General features: G+C 46.3%; 2 protein-coding genes and 1 long non-coding RNA gene across 3 annotated transcripts in view; 2 read left to right on the top strand and 1 right to left on the bottom strand.

Moving 5' to 3' along the window:
• Window positions 1-6507, top strand: part of LOC144697453 (uncharacterized) — a 37608-nt gene extending 31101 nt beyond the window's left edge. Inside the window, exon 3 of the mRNA XM_078569429.1 lies at window positions 3130-6507. Within this exon, the coding sequence (XP_078425555.1) occupies window positions 3130-3817 (688 nt within the window). The 3' untranslated portion in view covers window positions 3818-6507. The remainder of the gene's footprint in view (window positions 1-3129) is intronic.
• The window catches only part of LOC144697307 (uncharacterized), a 46995-nt gene extending 31013 nt beyond the window's left edge, over window positions 1-15982 (top strand). The window contains exon 2 of the mRNA XM_078569282.1: window positions 14639-15982. Coding sequence (XP_078425408.1) covers window positions 14808-15239 — 432 coding nt within the window. The 5' untranslated portion in view covers window positions 14639-14807 and the 3' untranslated portion in view covers window positions 15240-15982. The remainder of the gene's footprint in view (window positions 1-14638) is intronic.
• Window positions 1-23268, bottom strand: part of LOC144697371 (uncharacterized) — a 423816-nt gene that overhangs the window by 233470 nt on the left and 167078 nt on the right. The gene's annotated exons all lie outside the window — the stretch shown is intronic.

Here is a 23268-nt window from a genome sequence, read left to right as displayed (position 1 = left end):
TGATATTTATTTGTGTAACTGAGACTCGGTTGTTCAGGAACAAAGTCGGAAATCACTTCACAGAAAATAAAGTGGAAATAAAATTCTGTTGAGATTCAGACAATTGAAAATAAATGACACAGATTGCCAGACGTTTGTGAGGCAAGAGAGTATTAACGATCATGGAATCAAGGCAGTTGGATGGATTTAACATAGAAATCTGGTATCAGCATACTGGAGCTCAATGTCTGAGCTTGGACTAATTCTGGTTTTGTTTTGAAGGTGGTGTAGGTTTCCCGTCTGCTCTGTAGATTATCTCCAAGCCCATGGGTAATTTGCTCAAGGTGAAATGCAGAGAGGAAAAGGGAGAAGAGGGTTGGTGCAATGACACAGCCTTGTCTGATCCCAGTCCTCACTGAGATACAGTCTGTGGTGGTTCTGTTGATGAGGTTCATGGCTTTCATGTCATCGTGGAGAAGGCAGAAGATGGTGGCAAATTTCTGAAGACAGCCAAATTTCAGGAGGATATGGGATAAAACGTCACAGTTTGATTGTGTAAAAGGCTTTTGTGAGGACAAAAAAGGTCAAGTACAGCAGTTGGTGCTGTTCCTTGCAATTTTCTTGGGTTTGCCACACAGTAAGGATCATGTTTGTGGTGCCTTTCGATGGGGGAAAACCACACTGTGAACCTGGAAGGAGCTCTTTGGCCATTAAGAGGTGATTGAGGAGGATCCTTGTAATGATCTTCCCTGTGGCAGGCAGCAGGGAGACTCTTCTGTAATTACTGCAAATGGACTTATCTCCCTTCCTGAATATCGTCACAATCGCAGTGTCCCAGAGATTCCTCGACATGGACTCCTCTTCGCTGATGAGGGATATGAGGTTGTGCAGCCGTGCCAGGAGTGTAACACCACCATGTTTCAGAATGACAGCAGGGATTCCATCCGCTCTAGAAGTCTTGTTTTCAGCTGTCAAATGTTTTTTTCATTTTCGTGCTGGACGTGACAGCACTGAGGCTGAGCCAGACGGGTTATTGAGGAGTGGAACTGAGGACATTCAGGTCGAAGGCAGTGTCTTGGTTGAGGAGCTCTTCAGAATATTCTCTCCAGTGAGCACTGGCTGACTCTCTGTCCTTGATGAGCTCCCTCCATGCTTGGCTCTCATGGTGGTTGGCCCTTGAGTGCTTGGGTCATAGATTGTCTTGATAGCACTGAGGACACCACACATGTTGGTGTCCACGAGTTGTTGGATCTCCCCACATTATCTTGTGGGTTTTACTACCTACTAGCACCCCCACTCCCCCCTCCGTCGCTGAAGAACAATGGTGAACCCTTGAAAAATGGACCATTTTCTGTATCTTGGGAGCCTCCCCTTGTTGAAGGCAGACATGGACGACAAAATTCATCACCACCTCTAATGTTCCAGCTCAGCCTTCAGCCGAATGATGAACAGAGTATTTGAGGACCAGGATGTCAAACCCGAGACACAGGTTCTGGTTTACTGGGCAGCAGTGATCCCCATGCTCCTAAAGACTTTGGAGACTTGGACAACCTACATCACGCACCTCAGAACGCTGGAGAAGTCCCACCAGCGATGCCTTCACAAGATCCTCAAAATCCAGTGGCAAGAAAAGCAGCAGCGTCCTCTCCCAAGCCAACTTGCCCATCACTGAGGCGATGATCACTCTAAACCAGCTCTGCTGGGTGGGACATGTTGTTCGTATTCCTGACACCAGACACTCAAAGCAACTGCTGTACTTGGAACTCAAGTCACAGCAGGAGACTCTCAGGAGGTCAGCAGAAACACTTTAGTAATCTCCTTAACACACCCTTGAAGAGATCAGATATCCCCACCAACTCGTGGGAGACCCTGGATTGTGACTGGTTAAAATGGAGAAGGCTGATTTGGGAAGGCATCAAATACATTGAGAAACTTGCTCGGGAACACACAGAGGTGAAGTTGAGGCAATTGAGAGAGTGCACAAACCTCCAAACCACCCACCTACCCAACCCTTTAGGCACTACCTGTCCTGTATGTAGCAGTGTCTGCAGATTAGACATTGGACTTATAAGCCATTTCAGAACCCATCAAACCAGAGTGGAAACAAGTCATCCTTGATCTAGATCGACTGCCTAAGAAATAGGCAGACATGGGAGGTGGGGCTCCCTTTCCAGTGACATGCCCAGGTTACCCAGACTAACGGTTGCCATTTGAGAGAGGAGGGCAGGCCTTGTTCAGTCAGTAGGGCACATCCCTGGCCACCTTGGTGAGGGGATATCGGGTAATCAGGGCCCCAGTGACCAGGAGAGAAAATGATTGATTAATTGATTTTATTCTCAGTTTGCACACACGAACTAGAGAGCTGGACCCAGCCAGAGGAGAGGGAGGGAGAAAACTGGGAATGGAGGACAGAAACTTAACTGCAACCTGCACAGGGAAGACAGGGGGGGAGGGGAGGTGTGGGTTGGGGTTTTACAGCTTTGAGGGAAAACATGTTACACAGAAACTTGAATTGTCTGTTCTGAATTTCTATCCTGGACTGACATGATGACTTTTGTGAACTCTTTTTACAGGGTATTGTTAGGTGAGGATTGGCAAACAGGAAACTCAAACCAAACATCATGTTAAGATCTGAGTCTTTTGATTCATGAGGACCTGAATATCATCAGCCTTTTAATGTGAAAAGAGAAATGTTTGTATGTTCTGTTTGTGGGAAAAGATTTCAAACATCAGTGTGACTGGAAAATCACCAAGACACACGCACACATCCAAGTGAGAGCATTCCAGTGAACTGACTGTGGAAAGAGCTTTAACCAGTTACACAGCCTGAAAAAACAGCACACCATTCACAGTGGGGAGAAACCATACACATCTTCTGTGTGAACGAGACTTCAACTGATCATCCAACCTGGAGAGACACAAGGACCCCCATGTCATGGAGAAACCATGTAAATGTGGCGACTGTGGGAAGGGATTCAATTACCCATCTGACCTGGAAATTCATCAACGCATTCACACTGGGGAGAGGCCGTTCATGTGTTCCGAGTGTGGGAAGGGATTCACTCAGTTTTCCAGCCTACGTACACACCAGAGAAATCACACTGGGGAGAGACCTTTCACTTGTTCGGAATGTGGGAAGGGATTCACTAGGTCACCCACCCTGCTGAAACACCAGCGGATTCACACTGGGGAGAGGCCCTTCACCTGCTCCGAGTGTGGGAAGGGATTCACCAGTTCTTCCAGCCTACTGATACACCAGCGAGTTCACACTGGGGAGAGGCCATTCACCTGCCATAAGTGTGGGAAGGGATTTGCCGATTCATCCACCCTGCTGAAACACCAGCCAGTTCACTCTGATGAGAGACCTTTTAAATGCCCAGATTGCAAAAAGTGCTATAAAAGTTCCAGGGAACTGATGCGCCATCAACGTGTTCACACTGATGAGAGACCATTCAGATGCTGTCAATGTGGGACTGGGTTCAAGACATCGTCTGATCTCACAATACATCAGCGGGTTCACACTGGGGAAAGGCCGTTCATCTGCTATGTGTGTGGGAAGGAATTCACTCATTCATCCAACCTCCTGAGACACCAGCGAGTTCACTCTGATACAAGAACTTTTAAATGTTCTGACTGTGAGGAGAGCTTTAAAAACAGCAGTGATCTGCTGAGACACCAACGCACTCACGCTGGAGAGGCGCCGTTCATCTGCTGTGTGTGTGGGAAGGATTCTCTCGGGCATTCACCCAGCTGCAATACCAGCGAGTTCACACAGGGGAGAGGCCATTCACCTGCTCCATGTGTGGGAAAGGAATCATTGATTCATCCCACCTGCTGAGACTTCAACAAGTCCACTAGTGACGACTGGGTTTGTGTTGTGTCCTTATTGCTGCTGTTAATCACATCCAGGATTGAACTTATGGGTTAATCCTGAAGTGTGCAAGAAATGTGTCACAGCCGCTCTCTTCCATGGTTCAGAGCTCCTAGACACAGAACAGGAAGCTCCTTTACAACTGGGTTTAGAGTCAGGATGAACAATGGTGAATGCTGGAAATGTGCTGTCAAATCAGAGATTGGTGTAAAACTGTGATCTGTTCCTGACTGTGTGTGAAATGGCAGGTTTAAGTTTCCAGTCTGAAAATGACTATGATAATTATGGTGCGAGGATTTAAAATGTTTGTGTGATATTCTTGAGTCTATCAATGTAAGTCAATAACAAGAATTTGCATTTCTACGTGGAACCTTCAACCGCTCTCTCACCTTCCCCATTGACTTCGATGTAATGGAAACTGACAGTTGGAACTTGTCGACATTTGAAAGATATTTACAAATGATTCGAGGGTTTCTTACAGTTGGGATCTTCCTCTGTTCTGTCCACTCAAGGTGTTCGATAACAGACTTTCTCCTGTGAATAGCGAGCTGGAATATTGGGCTGTGATGTGTTTCTTGTTCATCTTGTTGACTCTAAATGTTGAATCTTGTGATTTCAGACACCAGATAATCAAGCTCACAACAACAGATTGTCTTTTCCTGACTTTATTAACAGCACTGCAATCATACAGACAGAGTACTTCCTTACAATGGTTCCGGTCCTCAATTAAGTACTTATAAATGTCATCATTAATATACTTCAGAGCCTATAATATAGGAATGGTGGATTAGTCGGTAATTTTAATATAATTTTAATTCAATATTCCTTCCTCTAATATCTCATCCACTGCTTCCCTGTTACCTGCTGAATTTGTTTGCCAATTTTTGTTATGACAGATCGTCACATATTCCCATGTTTTTAACTTGATTATTTAGTTGCTATATTAAAATTTTATGAATGTTCTTGTTGTAAGTTACAATTCAGTCATTGAGCTGTGAATGTATTTCTTGAATAAAACACCACTATATTGAAAAATTGTAGTTACCGAATCCAGAGAACAGAGATAATAGTGGATTCAGAGCTCCCTTCTCCCCAGCTCTGATCTAACAAGCTACAGCTACATTGGAGATATTTATGTCGAACTTGTTCACTACAGTCATGATCTGACCCCGCTCAAACCATAACCACAAGGATACCTGTGCATTGTCCTGAGTGTGATCACTATCACACACAGATACCGTTTCCTTGGTTCATATCTCCATACAAAGACCAGCTCTTCACACATCCCCTTTCAACACAATTGCAGCATACATGAGTGAGGATGTGAGGCTCATTAATATTCACCCACATTTCATAACAGAAAGGTTCCACTGGGACAAAGGTTCAGACATTTTGCATCACAAGCAAAATACAGAGCAGTACAGGAGCACACTGACAGTTTAACAGAGTTGCATCAGCCTGCAGGCTCCTGCTAAATACATAGACAAGGGAATGATGGTAGCGTGTTAATTCTACTGGACTAATAATCCAGAGACCTGGATGATTGCCTGTAGACATGAGTTTGAATCCCACCGAGGCTATCTGGGGAAATTTAAATTTAATTAATTCATAAACCTGGAATAAATCTAAAAAGGCGTAAAAACTCATCTGGTTCACTAATGTCCTTTAGGGAAGGAAATCTACCGTCCTTACCTGGTCTGGCCAATATGTGACTCCAGACCCACAGCAATGTGGTTGGCTCAATGCCCTCTGAACAAGGGCAATTAGGGATGGGCAATAAATGCTGGCCAAGCCATCAACACTCACATCCCATGAACGAATAAAAAAATACTTGGGATCATTGTCCCAAATGCCTAATTGATGTATAGAAATCCCGTAGAGTTCTCATTAGGGCAGGCGCCTATCAATATGTTTAAGGAAACTGCTGCTGATATAAGTTTTCGTAGTGGCTGCCAGAGATTGGAACAGTTAATAAAAACGGTACAAAGGGCACATCGCCTAAAGCTAATACAGAAATTACAAAGTTACTTCAGACCTAAAATCGATAGATAGTTTGCATAAAATCAGTGCATAAAAGTGAGCAATGTGTCAAAGCTGAGATAGCAAGATACATGTAAAAATACATTCAATTGATACATGTTCATAACTAATATGAGTTGAAAGAACTACAAAAACTGATTGGAAAACTTAATTTTAAGCTTAAAGAACCAAAGGTGGTTCTATATTGTTCAGGAAAGTAATTGCTTCTTTGAAGACACTACAAGTTAAAAGGATAAACTGATTTAAGACATAAGGCTGAAGATTTGAAACCCCACAGCTGTTTTCTTCACACAATAGGGCCTTCTAACTCAAGAATAACTGATCAGTGTCAATGGCTGGGGAGTTAACAGTTCCAGACCTAATCTCATCCAACCAGGACAGGGTTTGCAACACTTACTCTGCAATTAAACCATAAAAGTGTAGCTTTGCACCAGCCTAGGGCCATGTGCCGTATTTCACTTGTCAAGACAAAGAGCCAATCACATGGTACTGGTGTCCTACATCCATTATAATTAAGCAGATCATAATAGATTATTCGATTAATATACTCCAATTACTTGATCATTACTCATAACTAAATGAGAAACTAATTATTAAACATGACCTTTCCTACAATCTCACAGACTAGTCAAGCAACAGCCTGACATAGTCATACTCAGGAACAGACCCGAGCAGAGATAGCGGCACAGAGGTATACAGGGTGAGAGAGTGGCCCTGAGAGTCCTCAGCATTGACTCCACTACCCATGAAGTCTCACAGCATCAGGTCAAACATGGACATGGAAATCTCAATGATTACTGCCCTCCCTCAGCTGATGAATCAGTGCTCCTCCATGTTGAACACCACTTGGAAGAAGCACTGAGGGTGGCAAGAGCATTGCATGTACAGTAGGTAGGGGAATATCCATCACCAAGACTGGCTCAGTAGCACCAATATTGAATGAGTTGGCTGAGTCCTGATGGACATAGCTGCTAGACTGGGTCCGTGGTAGGTGGTGAAGGTGAAGAGGGAAAAACCAACTTGACCTCGTCCTCACCAATCTACCTGTTGCAGATCCATCTGTCCATGACAGTATTGGTAGGAGTGACCTGCACACTGTACTTATCCATTTTCAGGTTGACAAACTGTAACTGGAGGAGTGTCACAGGGATCAGTGCTGGGGCCTCAACTATTTACTATCTGACTAGGATGAAGGAACCAACTGTGTTATATCCAAATTTGCTGATGATACAAAGAGGTAGGAAAGCGAGTTGTGAGGAGGATATAAAGATATAGATAGGTTAATTGAGTGGGCAAAAATTGTGGCAGATATAATGTGGGAAAATGTGGGATTGTCTGCTTTGGCAGGAACAATAGTAAATCCATATAATTTAAATGGGGAGACACTGCAGAATGCTGCAGTATGTAGAGATCTGGGTGTCCTGGTACATGAATGACAGAAAGGTAGCATTCAGGAGTAGAAAGTAATTCAGGAGGCATTTTTGAAAGGGAGCTGAAGTATAAAAGTAAGGAAGTCTTGCAATAACTGTACAGAGCATTGGTGAGAGCACAGGGAGGGAACTGGACACAATTTTCGTCCCCTTACTGAATGAAGGATATACTTTTATTGGAAGCAGTTCAGAGAAGGTTCACTAGACTGATTCCTGGAATGAAGGGATTGTCCTATGAGGAAAGGTTGAGCAGGTTGGGCCCATACTCGTTGGAGTTTAGCAAAATGAGAGGCAATCTTATTGAAACAGATAAGATCCTAAGGGAGCTCGACAGGGATAATGTTGAGAGGATGTTTCCTTTCGTGGGGGAAATCGCGAACTAGGAGGCACAGTTTAAAGATAAAGGGTCTCCCATTTAGGGCAGACATGAGAAGGAATTTCTTCGCTGAGGGTCAATAGTCTTTCGAATTCTCTTCCCCAGAGAGCAATGAAGGCTGGATCACTGAATATATTCAAGGCTGAGTTGGACAGATTTTTGACTGACAAGAATCACAGAATCTTTACAGTGTAGAAGGAGGCCCATCGAGTCTGCACTGGCTTGCTGAAAGAGCATTCTACCTCATCCCACTACCCTGCCTTATCCCCATAACCTCGTACATTCTCTCTTAAGGTAGCAATCCAATTCCCTTTTGAATACTTCAATCGAACCTGCCTGCACCATCCTCTCAGGAAGTTCGTTCCAGACTCCAACCATCCTCTGGGTAAAAAACAAAATTCCTCACATCACTTTTACTCCTTTTGCCCATTATTTTGAATGTGTGCCGTCCAGCTCTTGATGCACTCATGAGTGTGGCAACAGTTTCTCACTATTTACTCTGTCCATACCCCTCAGAATCTTGAATACCTCTATTAAGTTTCCTCTCAGCCTTCTTTTCTCCAAGGAAAACAGACCCAACCTCTCCAATCTACCCTCGTAGCTACAGTTCTTCATCCCGGCAATCAAGAGTTAATTGGTGGGGTGGGGAGGGCAGACAGAAAAATGGAGTTCATGCCACAATGAGATCAGCCATGATCTTATTAATGGTGGAACAGGCTCAAGGGGCCAAATGACCTATTCCTGCTCCTAATTCTTGTGATATTATGAGACAAAGTCCCGTCTTCACACTGAGGATACCGTCCATCATGTTGTGAGGCACTATCACTATGCTAAATGAAATAGATTCAGAATGGATCTAGATATAAATGAGCATCCATGAGATGCTGTGGATCATCAGCAGCAGCAGAATTGTATTCAGCCACAATCTGTAACCACATGGCCCACATATCCCTTACTCTACCATTACCATCAAGCCAAGGGACCAACCCTGGTTCAACATGAACTGCAGGAGAACATGTCAGAAGCAGCACCAGGCATTCCTAAAACTGAGATTCCAATCTGGTGACCCTATACCATGAGACGACATGCATTCTAAACAGTGGAAGCAGCATGCTTGAGACAGGATGAAGCAGTCCCAAAAACAATGGATCAGATCAAAGCTCTGCAGTCCTGCCACATCCAGTCAGGAATGTTATGGATAATTAAACAACTAACAGGAAGAGTAGGCTCCACAAACATCACCATTCTCAATGATCCCAGCATATCAGTACAAAAGACTGGGTTATGTGTTTAGTGATCCCGGGAGTGTTACCGATACCTTCCCTGGATCCCAAGGCTAGGAGAGACAATCTGGAAGGTATAGGGAGCTGGGACTTGTCTGTGAGAGAAATTTAAGGCACGAGAACTGAAATAATCTAGAGTTAGAAAGGAGAAAAGACTCCAAAAATGGAGCAGTTAGCAACAGGACATCAATTAATCTTCTCTTATGTTAGAGAAATGAAGGTCTCAACAGTGTGCCTGAAACAATATTAGTTCATTTGACATATATCCAGAAATTAAACTCCAGCCCAGTTACAGGGATTACAAACATCAGCAGAAACAAACTCCAACTATCAGCATGAACATGGTTCAGTTCTGGATGTGACTAACAACAGCAATAAAGAAGAATCCAACCACTGCACTCACTTGAGAACTCACTGGTGGGTCAGCTGATGGGTTGACCCAGTGAATCCCTTCCCAAACTCAGAACAGGTGAACGATCTCTCCCCAGTGTGAGTGCATTGGTGTGTCAGCAGGTGGGATGAGCGAGTGTATCCCTTCCCACAGTTGGAGCAGATGAACGGTCTCTCGCCAGTGTGAACTCGCTGGTGTCTCAGCAGAACACTTGTGGTTTTAAAGCTCTTCTCACATTCAGAACATTTGAAAGGTTTCTTATCAGAGTGAACAAGTTGGTGTGATCGGAGGCTGGTTAAATAAATGAATCCTTTTCCACACAGGGAGCAGATGAACGACTTCTCCCCAGTGTGAACTCGCTGGTGTTTCTGGAGGCTGGATGACAGAGTGAATCCCTTCCCACACACTGTGCATCTGAATGGCCTCTCCTCATTGTGAACCCGCTGGTGGATCAGCAGATCACTTGTGGTTTTATAACTCTTCTCACAGTCAGAACATTTGAAAGGTCGTTTATCCGTGTGAACTAGTCGGTGTGTAGCGAGGTGGGATGACCGAGTGAATCCCTTCCCACACACAGAGCAGATGAATGGCCTCTCCCCAGTGTGAGTGCGTTTGTGTTCAATGAGGTTCTGTGATCTTTTAAACACCTTCCCACAGTGAGAGCAACTGAACTGTCTCTCATTGTGAACAACCTGGTGCCTGACCAGGTCCTTGGAGCTTTGAAAGCTGTTCTCACTGTCTGAGGGGTTACACAGCTTCTCATCAATGTGAATTTGCTGGTGGGTCTGCAGGTGAGATGACTGAATGAATCCCTTCCCACACACGGAGCAGGTGAATGGCCTCTCCCCAGTGTGACTGCGTCGATGCATTTCCAGCAGGGATGGATAATTGAATCCCTTCCCACAGTCCCCACATTTCCACGGTTTCTCCATGGTATGGGTGTCCTTGTGTGTCTCCATATTGGTCGATCAGTTGAAGCCTCGTCCATACACAGAGCATGTGTACAGATCTCTCCACTGTGAACAGTGCAATGTTTTTTCAGGCTGTGCAATGCGTTAAAGCTCTTTCCACAGTCAGTTCACTGGAACACACTCACTCAGTTGTGTGGGTGTCTCAGTGCTTTTCCATTCACACTGGTGGTTGAATTCTTCTCCCACAGACAGAAAAGACAAACATTACTCCTTCCACCTTTCAAGTGTTCAAAGGCCAATGATATTCAGGTCCTGATGAATCGAGTGGCTCTGTCAGATCTTGATCTGGTGTTTGTTTTGAGTTTCCCATCAGCAAGTCCTCTCCTTCTAATCCCCTGTAAATAGAGTTGACAGAGTCAGTATCACCGTCAGTGCAGGATAGAAATTCAGAAGACTATTCTAGTTTCTGTTGGAACATTCTTTCCACTTATTTCCCCAAATATGTGATCCAATCAAAGTAAAAGAAACTAAAATTAGCAACAAAGTTCCATCAAAGGCAAAGGGAACTGTCCCTACTAAACTAGAATATTGTTTCCAGTGTCTACAAGACACTTTGGACCCTGAGGTACCACCGGTTGTGGAAGGTATCAAGTCTATCATATTCCCTGTCCAAGGCCACTTGGGCACAGACAAAACCACGGAAGAGAGGCCAGCAGCCATGGATCCCACCCACCCTTGATCTACAAAATGTTGTCTTAACCAAGTGCAGCTCCGGAATAAGATCCCCTGCCTTAGCCACCTTCCACTGGGCAGCAAGATCAAGGGCCTGGGGCTGAAGCATAAACTAATATGGAGGAGCAGCCCCCTCAGGGCTGCTACCTCTCATACTGAATAGAAATGGTCCATGGACTCCCCTAGGCTGCAAACATCACCTGCAGCCTGAGAATTGCTGAAGCTGTTTAAAAACCGGGGGCAGTATTACACTTCCCGGGCACTAGGACCCAGTGGGGAACAGAGATTCTGAAGCAAAAACAGAATTACCTGGAAAAACTCAGCAGGTCTGGCAGCATCGGTGGAGAAGAAAAGAGTCGACGTTTCGAGTCCTCATGACCCTTCAACAGAACTGAGTATAGTTAGGAGAGGGGTGAAATATAGGCTGGTTTAAGAGAGGGGGGGCGGGTGGGGAAGAGAGAGAAGTTGATGGGGGGGTGGTTGTAGGGACCATTCTGAAGCCCCACCCACTCTGCAACGTCCCCAGCTGCCAGCGCATGCGCTCTACACCTCGCTGAACCAAGAAGGCGGCGGTTCATCTGGGTCAGTTCTCGAGAAAAGGACTCGAAGCTGCAAACCCGGGACCTGCAAGTTCTTATCTGAGGTGTCAAGCCTTCATCAGGTCTTTATAAACCCTCCCCGTCTACCAGCCGGCACTATCGGTTCCTCCGCGTTTCAATTTCCTTACCGGCTGCAGATGAGACAAAAGAGCGTCTCTCCCCACCGCCATCTCTCACTGCGCATGCTCCAAACAGTGATCAGAACTGCGCATGCGCACTACTCCCTTATTGTTTGGATGGGGGACATTCATCACCGCGGGGAATGCTGGGTAATGACACCGCTATTGCCTCTCCTAATTAGTGTTTTTTCAACTGATGGGCAAATTGAGGCGGGAGGCAATCAATAAAATTGTGAACAAAATTATGCATCAACTCAAGTGCACGGACCCTCCATTAACCACGAGAAAGAAGGGGAGTGGGAATTGGCGAGGCATTGTCCATCTAAGCATTGGAAATAGAAACATGAGGGGGAAATCAATTTATATATTTTTTACAAACATTGACATGCAAAGAGAGAGATGCATAACCTTTAAACCCTCATCCACGTGGCACAGAATGTCTGAAACTCATAATCGGAACCTCAAGAAATCAAAATACTGACATTTAAACTACTCAGTTGCTTTCCAGAGACCCAGGAGACCGGGGTTCAAATCCCACCACAGCAGATGATGAAATTTAAATTTAATAAAAATCTGGAATTAAAAGTCTGATAATGACCATGAAACCATTGCTGATTGTCATAAAAACCCAGCTGGTTCACTAATCCCCTTCCGCGCAGCAAATCTGCCATCCTTACCTAGTCTGGCTGACGCGTGACTCCAGGTCCACAGCAATGTGGTTGACTTTTAAATGCCCTCTGAACAAGGGCAATTAGGGATGGGCAATAATTTCTGGCCGAACCAGCGACGCTCAGATCCCCCAAAAAAGGATTTTTTTTACAATAACTTGTTTACCAGGGGTTCACACTGACTCACTTGACTGGCCAACTCAGGTTCCAGGCCTCAATCGCTCCAACTGGTGAACTCGCTGCTTCCTTGCTCCTCTGGCCTCTGAGCTCCTATTGCTGTTGTTTCCCAGGACAGTCAATACCCACTCTCCAACATGACCCTGTCTGATGGAGTTCAGGGGCTCAGAGGGAGAAAAGAAAATGAGAAAGAAATTGGGAAAAACAATGAGAAAAACACGATTCAATGGAGAAACTGAGCGGGGGGCGAGCGCAGCCTCAGGAGCAGCGAGTGCGGCTCTCAGAGGCCGAATGAAAGCGGCTGGACCCGGCGGCCGTGCGGTGATCTCCCCGGGCTGGGAGGCAGGGGTTCTGGGGGGGTCGGGGCTGCCCATTAAAGCGATGCTGCAGCGCCTCCCCCATCCTCGCCGCCGCTTCCCGTTTTCTTCTCCCGTTTCCACCGAGTCTGACTCACAACAAAGGAGCCGCCCAGAATACCCCGCGGCTGTCCCTGGGGAGCATGCGCACTCTCAGCGCCTGGGGAAAGGAGCAAATTGGATAGAGCGGTTTCTGGGGTACGGTGGATTGTGGGAACAGTTGGTAATTGTTTTATTCGAGGCTGAGGAAAGGTCAAAGTCCTGAAATGTTAACTCTGTTTCTCTCTTTCCACAGATACTGCTTCACCTGTTGAATTTCCCTGCATTCTCTCTTTTCACATTTCAGATTGCTAAAATCCACTGTATTTTGCTTTTGTTTTATTGCAGGCTGAATCCAGGCAGACCAGGTAGGACGAGAACTTAGCAGCAGGAGTAGGACATTCGGCCCTTCAAGCCTGCTCCACCATTCAATAAGATCATGGCTAATCTGGTTGTGGTCTCAACTTCAATTTCCTGTCTGCCCCTGCAACACTTGACTCCCTTGACTATCAACAATCTGTCTAACACTGCCTTGAACAATGACCCAGCCTCCATTGTGCTCAAGGAAGTGAATTCCATGGGCTAACCTCCTCATCTCAGTCTTAAATTTCTCCTCATCTCTTATTCTTAAACTGCGTCTCCAGGTTCTTGTCTCCTCCACTGGTCCGACACCCAGAGGACTTATTGAGCACAGCAATTTCCAATGTGGGAAGCTAAAGGGGGGTAGATTCTGGGAGAAACTATTTTGTTAAACTGACGCGGTTCCTACACTGCAACAGAAAACAGTATTGTTTTAAAAACAAGTTTGTCTGTAGAATCTTTTAATCCATTTTGCAAGTACAGAAAATGTTTACTTCATTCATGGGATTTGGGCATCACCAGCGAGACCAGCACATATTGTCAATTCCCAGTTTCCCATTGAAAAGGTGACAGTGGGCCTTCTTGTTGAATGACTGCAGTCAGTGTGGTGAAGATCCTGTCACAATTCTTCTTAGTAAGGAGTTACCAGATTTTCACCCAGTGATGATGAAGGAACAGAGATATATGTCCGACTCAGAATGGTGTGTGACTTGAAAAGGATGATGGTATCTGTATGCACCTGCTGCCCTTGTCTTTGTCGATGGTGGAGGTAACAGGTTCTGTCAAACTTCTGGTAGAGGTGCAGATGTAGAAAACCTCCATTGCTGCCACCTCCCAACTCTTTCTCTCTGTTCTGTAGGTCCAAACCAGATAGCAGGTTCCCTTCCCTGAAGGACAATAGCATACAGTTGGGTCTTTGCAATAATCCAGCAGCTTTCTTGGTCTCTTTTCTAATACTGGCCCCATGAATTCTGCTCAATTTCACAACCTTTTTGTTTTTGTGGGTTCTCTCTCACACTCTCTTTTTCCTTTTTTCTCTTTGTTTTACCAGATATTAAAAGGAGAGAATGTACAGATGGGAAACCCAAACCAAACATCACATCAGAATCTGACAGAGCTGCTCAATTCCTCTGGATCTGAATATCATCAGCCTTTGAACATGGAAGGAAATAGCACTGTTCACAGTGGGGATAAACCGTACACATGTTTTGTGTGTGGACGAGGTTTCAGTCGATCATGTGGCCTGTCAAAACACAGGTGGAGTCACACTGGGGAGAAACCATGGAAATGTGCGGATTATGGGAAAGGATTCAATTATGCCTCTGAGCTGAAAGGTCATCGACACAGTCATACGGGGGAGAAGCCTTTCACCTGTACTGAGTGTGGGAAGGCATTCACTCATTCATCCACCTTGGTGACACACCAGCGAGTTCACACTGGGGAAAGGCCATTCACCTGTTCCCTGTGTGGGAAGAGATGTATATTTTATTTGGGCTGCTGAGACACCAGCAAGTTCACAATGATAAGAGACAGTTTCATTGCTCTGACTGTGATAGGAGCTTTAAATATCCGTATGGACTGAGGGAGCACCAGCGCATTCACACTGGCTACTCACCATTCAGATGCTCTCACTATGGGAAGAGCTTCAGGCGACCGTCCAGCCTGTTGATACATCAGCGAGTTCACACCGGGGAGAGGCCATTCACGTGCTCTGTATGTGGGAAGGGATTCATTAATTCATCCAATCTGCTGATACACCGGCGAGTTCACACTGGGGAGAGACCTTTTAAATGCTCAGACTGTGGTAAGTGTTATAAAAGTTCTGGAGACCTGGCGCACCATCAACCAGTTCAAACTGACGAGAAACCGTTCAGGTGCTCTCACTGTGGGACTGGGTTCAGGCAATGATCTGACCTCACTGTATATCAGCGAGTTCACACTGGGGAGAGACCGTTTATCTGCTCAAAATGTGGGAAGAGCTTTGCTTGTTCATGCAACCTGTGGAGGCACCAGCAAGTTCACACTGGGGAGAAGCCTTTCAACTGCTCTGCGTGTGGGAAGGGATTCACTCGTTCTTCCACTATGCTGATGCACCAGCGAGTACACAAGTGACTGCAGGGGTTGGACTCTGCTGTTATTGCTGCTGTTAACCACATCCAGGACAGAACCATATTCACTCTGAGAGTTGGGATCTGTTTCTGATGATTTTGATAAACTCCAGTCTAGTTACAATTGTTCAAATTCTGGATAAGTGTTAAATTAGCTTTGTATTAAACACAGTGTGTTGTGTCTTTTTAAAAGCACAAAGACAAGTTAGTTCTTTTTGAAATGCTTTTTGTCCTTTCACAACAGCCAGTTTGTGCACAGCAAGATCCCACAAACAGTAATGAGACAAATGACCAATTAATCCAGTTTTTTTTTGGTGGTGTTAGTTAAAACACGAATGTTGGTCCCACTGCACCAGAAGAACTCCCCTCTGGGTAGTATGTGGAGTTGTTAAGGTCTTCTGAGTTGAGTGTGGAGCTGATTGAGCTGCTGGGCCTGCAGTGTACCTTGAAGAACCTCTGTCTGGGATCTTTCCTCTTAATTCTCTGACTCCCAGTTGAAGTTGTTTCTGCAGCAAAATAGGTAACTTTGAATATCAATTTCAATTTAATACAAAAACAGAATTACCTGGAAAAACTCAGCAGGTCTGGCAGCATCGGCGGAGAAGGAATCAGTTAACGTTTCGAGCCTTCATGGCCCTTCGGCAGAACTGAAGCATAGTTAGAAGAAGGGAGAAATATAAATTGGTTTAAGGTGGGGGGGGCGGGGGAGAGAGAGAGAGAGAGAGAGAGAGACATTGAGGGTGTGGTGATTGTGGAAATGAGCAGATAATCAAAAGATGTCACAAACAAAAGGGTCAAAGAGGTGTTGAAGGTGGTGATATTTGTCTGAGAAAAGTGCTAATTAAGAATGGAAGACAGGATATTCAAAGTACAGCTCTAGTGGGGGTGGGGTGGAAAGACTAACAAGGTTTTAGTTTAGATTTAAAAATAATGGAAATAGGTGGGGAAAGAAGAATCTATATAAATTATTGAAAAAGAAGCGGGGGGGTGGTGGGGGGTGGGGGGGGAAGAAACGGGGTGGGGATGGGGGGAGGGGGAGTTTAAGATCTAAAGTTGTTGAATTCAATAATTCAATATTCAGCCCGGAAGGCTGTAAAATGCCTAGTCGGAAGATGAGGTGCTGTTCCTCCAGTTTGCGTTGGGCTTCACTGGAACAATGCAGCAAGCCAAGGACAGACATGTGGGCAAGAGAACAGGGTGGAGTGCTAAAATGGCAAGCGACAGGGAGGTTTGGGTCTTTCTTGCGGACAGACCGCAGGTGTTCCGCAAAACGGTCGCCCAGTTTGCGTTTGGTCTCTCCAATGTAGAGGAGACAGCATTGGGAGCAACGAATGCAGTAGACTAAGTTAGGGGAAATGCAAGTGAAATGCTGCTTCACTTGAAAGGAGTGTTTGGGCCCTTGGACGGTGAGGAGAGAGGAAGTGAAGGGGCAGGTGTTGCATCTTCTGCGTGGGCATGGGGAGGTGCCATAAGTGGGGGTTGAGGAGTAGGGGGTGATGGAGGAGTGTTTGGAACAAAATCAACAACTTTTAATCAGCTGTAAAACAGAAGGAAAGTTCTTGTGTTCATTTAGCACCTTTCAGATCCTCAGAACATCCCAATGGGATCCACAGTCAATGATACATTTTGGAAGGAAGAATGAGGAGAGGCAGTATAAACTAAATGGTATAATTTTAAACAGAATGCAGGAACAAGAACACCTTGTATGTAGAGAAACCTTTGGAGGTAGCAGGACTATTTGATAAAGCTTTAATAAAGCACAAAGGGTTCTGTCTTCATTGAAATAGGCTCAGAGTACAAAAGCAAGGAAGCTATAGTAAACTTTTATTAAACCACTGGTGAGACCTCAGCTGGATATCATGACCAATTCTGGGCACCTCAGTTTAGAAAGGACGTCACTACCTCAGAGAGGGTGCAGGAGAGATTCAATAGAATTATACCAAGCCTGAGGGATTTCAGTTCCGTGGAGGGACTGGAGAAGTTGGGATTTCCTTCCTTGGAGCAAGGAGGTTAGGGAGAAATTTAATGGTGGTGTTCAAAATGCTGTGAGGTTTTGACTGGGAGATAGGAAGAAAATGTTTCCACTGTAGGAGAGTCAGTTTGCTCTGGAATTCCTTCCCTAAACATCTCCACCTCACTTTCCTCCTTTAAGATACTCCTTAAATCCTACCTCTTTGACAAAGTTTTTGGTCTCATCTGCCCTGTTAATCCTTACATGGCTCATTGTCAAATGGTGATTGATAACTCTCCTGTGAAATGCTTTGGGATGTTTCACAATGTTAAAATTGCTACATAAATACAAGCTGTGGATGTGAGAATCATATTGGATTATGGATTATAAATTGTACAAACATTAAAAAAGGAAAAGAGGATTTAAATCTGTCCGGTCTTTGATTACCTCTCCTCCAGATCCAAACAAATGTATTAAACAATAATACTGAAGCAGTCACTGTCCAAATGCAGCAAGACCTGGGCAATATCCATGCTTTGGCTGACAAGTAACATTCGTGCCTCACAAGTGCGGGGCAATGACCATCTCCAACAAGAGAGAATCTAACCATCACCCCATGACATTCAATGGCATTACCATCACTGAATCCCCCACTATCAACATCCTGGAGGCTACCATTGACCAGAAACTGAACTGGACGAGCCATATAAATACTGTGACTACAAGAGCAGTCAGAGGTTAGAGATCCTGGGGCGATTAGCTCACGTTCTGACTCCCCAGCGTTGTCCACCATCTGCAAGGCACAAGTCAGGAGTGTGATGGAATGCTCTCTGCTTGTCTGGGTGAGTGCAGCTCCAACAACACTCAAGAAGCTTGACACCATCCAGGTCAAAGCAGCCTGCTTGATTGGCACCCCATCCGCAAACATTCACTCCCTCCACCACTGACGAACAGTGGCAGCAGGGTGTACCATCTCCAAGATGCACTGCAGAAACTTGCCAAGGCTCCTTAGAGAGCACCTTCCAAACCCATGACTGCTACTATTTAGAAAGACAAGGGCAGCAGATACATGGGAACACCACCAAATGGAAGTTCTCCACCAAGGCACTCACCATCTTGATTTGAAAATATATCACCGTTCCTTCGCTGTCGCTGGGTCAAAATCCTGGATCTCCCTCCCTAACAGCACTGGGTGTACCTACACCACAGGGACTGCAGTGGTTCAAGAAGGCAGCTCACCACCACCACCTCAAGGGCAATGAGGGATGGGCAATAAATAGTGGTCTAGTCAGTGACGCCCACATCCCATAAATGAATAAAAAAAGGGTATGGTGGCACAAAAATAAAATGCTGGAAATCTGAATTCAAAAAAAACAGAAAATGCTGACATCCAGTGGTATCTGCTTTTATTTCAGGGAATAGTGGGACTTGGTTCCAGTGGGACTGAACCCCTGGTTCCAGTGGGACTAGACCCTGGTCTCCATGGGACTGAAACCTCAGTCACCAGCTCTTGTTTGCCTAAAATCCCTACCCCTGCATTGCGATTGTTTTTGACCGAGTGGGCCCCGGACTTATGTGCTTCAGTTTTTTGTTACCTCCCTGTTCTGAAAGGGCTTTTGCCCCTCAAATCCCCATGCTGCCAGAGAAAACCAATGTTTCAATCGGAGATTCGCTGCTTCGATGGTGTGTGTCTGTACCCAGAATGCACAGCAGGACAGAAAGTCTGCCACTCAGTCTAGAGAGGGAACTCTCCTCGGTCATGTGCAGCATTGTTTGTATTTTTCCACAAGTGGATAAGGGGTTTGTACTGAGGTCCCAGTGGTGTAGTTTGGCTGCACAGGGGCCTTCCCTGTCCTGAACCTGTTCAGCAAGGACCACTCTCATCGTGGCAGTTCAAAGCCATTCAGCAGATTGGGATTGTCACGAGGAACCTGTCAGTGACTTTCTGTGGTTCCATTGCTTGATCCAAAGGATGTCTGCTGGTAGATCTTGCTCAGGAAGAGTGCTCCATATGGGGCAGTGAGATGGATGGCGGGCAGAAGGTAGGTTGAACAGGTCACCATGGAGCGGTTAGTGAGGAGAAGCATGAATGGTTTCAGCCAGCTTGTGGGTTTTAATCAGTTGGCGGATATGTGGCAGAGTGATGTGATGACAGGAAGGCAGGGGAAGGGTGTTGAGTGGAGAGTTCCAGTTATGATGTGCATTGACAGTGAGATAACAGTAAGCAATAATATAAACCTCAAATAACAGCCTCCACCGCTTCCCTCTGAGCTGAATCACAACAAAAGCCTGAGAGCAGAGGCAATCCCAAAATCCAGGAGAGGCAGAGTGTCTGTAAATGTAGGAGAAATGGACACTGGTCAGGGATCATCTGCATTGAGTCTTATTGAGAGTTTGGTGCCTCCAGCGGGTGTTTCTGAATCCTCCCCGCCCACCTCCCAGGGTTTCCTTCCTTCCCACAGATCAGATTCCTCAATGATTTGAGCCCAAAGTGTAACCTCTTATTTATTGTCCCCCCTCCCCCATCCTCTGATGTGAACCATCCTCCACTCGCTGAGCCAGGATGGCGGCCGTTAACCTGGGCCTGTTCCCGGGAGGGAGAAGCCCCGCAGCTGCAAACCAGGAGCTGACAATTATTCCTCAGGGTTTGCGGATCCACAAAGTGTTTCCAAATCCTCCCCGTCCAGCCGCCGGCTCCATCGCTCCCTCCCCCCCGGGCCTGTCACCGCGGGGGGGTAAACACGGGGCCTGGGGCCTACCCCAGAAGTTGATCCAGTTCACAATCCAGCCACGGTTTCCATTCCTACCCTGTGCTCACAATCTCCTCCCGCCTCCCGAACCATCCGCTCCTCCTCACTCTGTCACCATGACTGACACTGAGCATGCTCAGAGCGCAAACCCACACTGCACCTGCGCATTGGGAACGCGCTCACCAGCTTCTGCCATCTTGGGAGAGGAAGGCGGGTCTTGTTCAAGGAGCCGGGCGCATGGGTGGCCATCTTGGTGAGGGAACGGGGGACTGAGGGCGGGGCTTCCTCCATGGTCATGTTGGGGTTTATTTAAATCTAACAGCTTTTCTTTACTTAAAAAAGCCCAGGAAATTTGGTAAAAAGCAGAAAAACCCCAGCTATCACCATGACTTTGTCATTCTCTCACTCACCGGCAAGGCCATCTCTCTTTGCTTCCTTGTGTCCCTCACATTCCCTGTCCTTCTGTATCCACTCAGAAAAACTCTACCTAAGTCACTTACAGCAACTCTTTCAAACTCACAATGGTCTCACCATTGGCCATCTATTTGTCACAATACTTCTACAACTGGTGATCTGCTCAAGCCACTCCCACAACCTCTGATGCCTTTGCCCTCAGTTAAACCCAGACTCTCTCCTACCCCTTATCACTCTCCCATCTTTTCTTCTTCAAGTCCAAGGAACACAGAACATACAACCAAAACACTGTGGATGCTGGAAATCTGAAATAAAAACAGAAAGTGTTGGAAAAACTCAGCAGGTCTGACAGCATCTTTTTTAAAATTCATTAATGGGGTGTGAGCTTCACTGGCTGGGCCAGCATTTATTGCCCATCCTTAGTTGCCCTTGAGATGGTGCTGGTCAGCTGTCTCCTTGAACTACTGCAGTCCACCTGGTATAGGTACACCCACATTGCTGTTAGGAAGGGAGATCCAGGATTTTGACCCAGCAACAGTGAAGATATATTTCCAAGTCACGATGGTGAGTGACTTGGAGGGGAGCATCCAGGTGGTGGTGTTCTTATCTATCTGCTGCCCTTTGTTCTTCCAGATGATAGTGGTCTAGGGTTTGGAAGGTGCTGTCTAAGGAGCCTTGGTGAGTTCCTGCAGTGCATCTTGTAGATGGTACACACTGCTGCTACTGTGCGTCTCTGCTGGAGGGAGTAAATGTTTGTGGATGTGGAGCCAATCAAGCGGGCCACTTTGTCCTGGGTGGTGTTAAGCTTCTTGAGTGTTGTGGGAGCTGCACTCATCCAGGCAAGTGGGGAGTATTCCATCAAACTCTTGACTTGTGCCTTTAGATGGTGGACAGGCTTTGGGGAGTCTGGAGGTGGGTTAGTCATCGCACGATTTCTAGCCTCTGACCTGCTCTTGCCGCCACGGTATTTATGTGGCTAGTCCAGTTCAGTTCTTGGTCAATGGTCACCCCCAGGGTGTTGATAGTGGGGGATTCAGTTATGGTAATGCCATTGAACATGCCATTGAACATCAAGGGGCGAAGCTTGGATTCTTTCTTGCTGGAGATAGTCATTGCCTGGCACTTGTGTGGCACAAATGTTACTTGTCACTTGTCATCCCAAGCCTGGATATTGTCCAGGTCTTGCTGCATTTGGACATGGACTGCTTCAGTATCTGAGGAGTTGTGAATGGTGCTGAACATCGTGCAATCATCAGCGAACATCCCCAATTCTGACATTATGATGGAAGGTAGGTCATTGATGAAGCAGCTGAAAATAGTTGGACTGAGGACGCTCTCCCGAGGAACTCCTGCGGTGATGTCCTGGAGCTGACTGACTGACCTCCAACAACCACAGCCATCTTCCTTTGTGTTAGGTATGACTCCAACCAGTGAAGAGTTTTCCCCTGATTCCCATTGACTCCAGTTTTTCTTGGGCTCCTTGATGCCACACTCAATCAAATGCTGCCTTGATGTCAAGGTCAGTCACTCTCACCTCACTTCTGGAGTTCAGCTCTTTTGTCCATGTTTGAACCCAGGCTGTAATGAGGTCAGGAGCTGAGTGGCCCTGGCGGAACCCAAACTGAGCGTCAGTGAGCAGGTTATTGCTAAGCAAGTGCTGCTTGATAGCACTGTTGATGATCCCTTCCATCACTTTACTGATGATCGAGAATAGGCTGATGGGTTGGTAATTGGCCCGGTTGGATTTGACCTGCTTTTTGAGTACAGGACATACCTGGGCAATTTTCCACATAGCTGGGTGGATGCCAGTGTTGTAGCTGTACTGGAGCAGCTTGGCTAGGGGCGTAGCAAGTTTTGTGGAGAGAGAAACAGAGTTCAAGATTTGAGTCAGTATGACTCTTCTTCAGAGCTCACTCCCTCATCACGACTGTGCTGCCCTTTACCCCGACCATCCCCAAGTCCCACTCACGCATCACGACTGTGCTGCCCTTTACCCCGACCATCCCCAAGTCCCACTCATGCATCACGACTGTGCTGCCCTTTACCCCGACCGTCCCCAAGTCCCACTCATGCATCACGACTGTGTTGCCCTTTACCCTGACCGTCCCCAAGTCCCACTCACGCATCACGACTGTGCTGCCCTTTACCCCGACCATCCCCAAGTCCCACTCATGCATCACGACTGTGCTGCCCTTTACCCCGACCATCCCCAAGTCCCACTCACGCATCACGACTGTGCTGCCCTTTACCCCGACCGTCCCCAAGTCCCACTCCCCAGCATGACTGTGCTCACTGACCTACAAAGGCTCCAGCTCCATCAGTGCCTCCATTTTCAAATTCTAATCTGTTCAAATCCCTTCAGTTCCACACCCCCTCCCGATGTCTGTAACATTCTCCAGCCGTACAACCCTCAGAGAGCTCTGCATCCCTCCATCTCTGGCCTCTTACACATCCCTCACTCTCTCTGTCCCACTGGCCATGCCTTCAGTCATCGGCCTTAACCCTGGACTTCCTTCCCTATCCCTCTCTGCCGGTCCACAGCTCTCCCCCTTTAATAGCCTCTTAAACATGTATATCTTTTACCAAGCCTTTAGTCAGCCCTCTTAATATCCTCTTCTTTGGCTCAGTGTTAGGTTTTGTCAGTTTATGCTTCTGAGATTCACCATGAGACACTCTCCTACTCTAAAGGTGTGATGTAAAGGAAAGTTATTTTT

Source organism: Cetorhinus maximus, chromosome 23 (genome assembly GCF_964194155.1).
Source record: "Cetorhinus maximus chromosome 23, sCetMax3.hap1.1, whole genome shotgun sequence".
Classification (NCBI taxonomy): Eukaryota; Metazoa; Chordata; class Chondrichthyes; order Lamniformes; family Cetorhinidae; genus Cetorhinus; species Cetorhinus maximus.
This window is presented reverse-complemented; position numbering and strand designations above follow the sequence as displayed.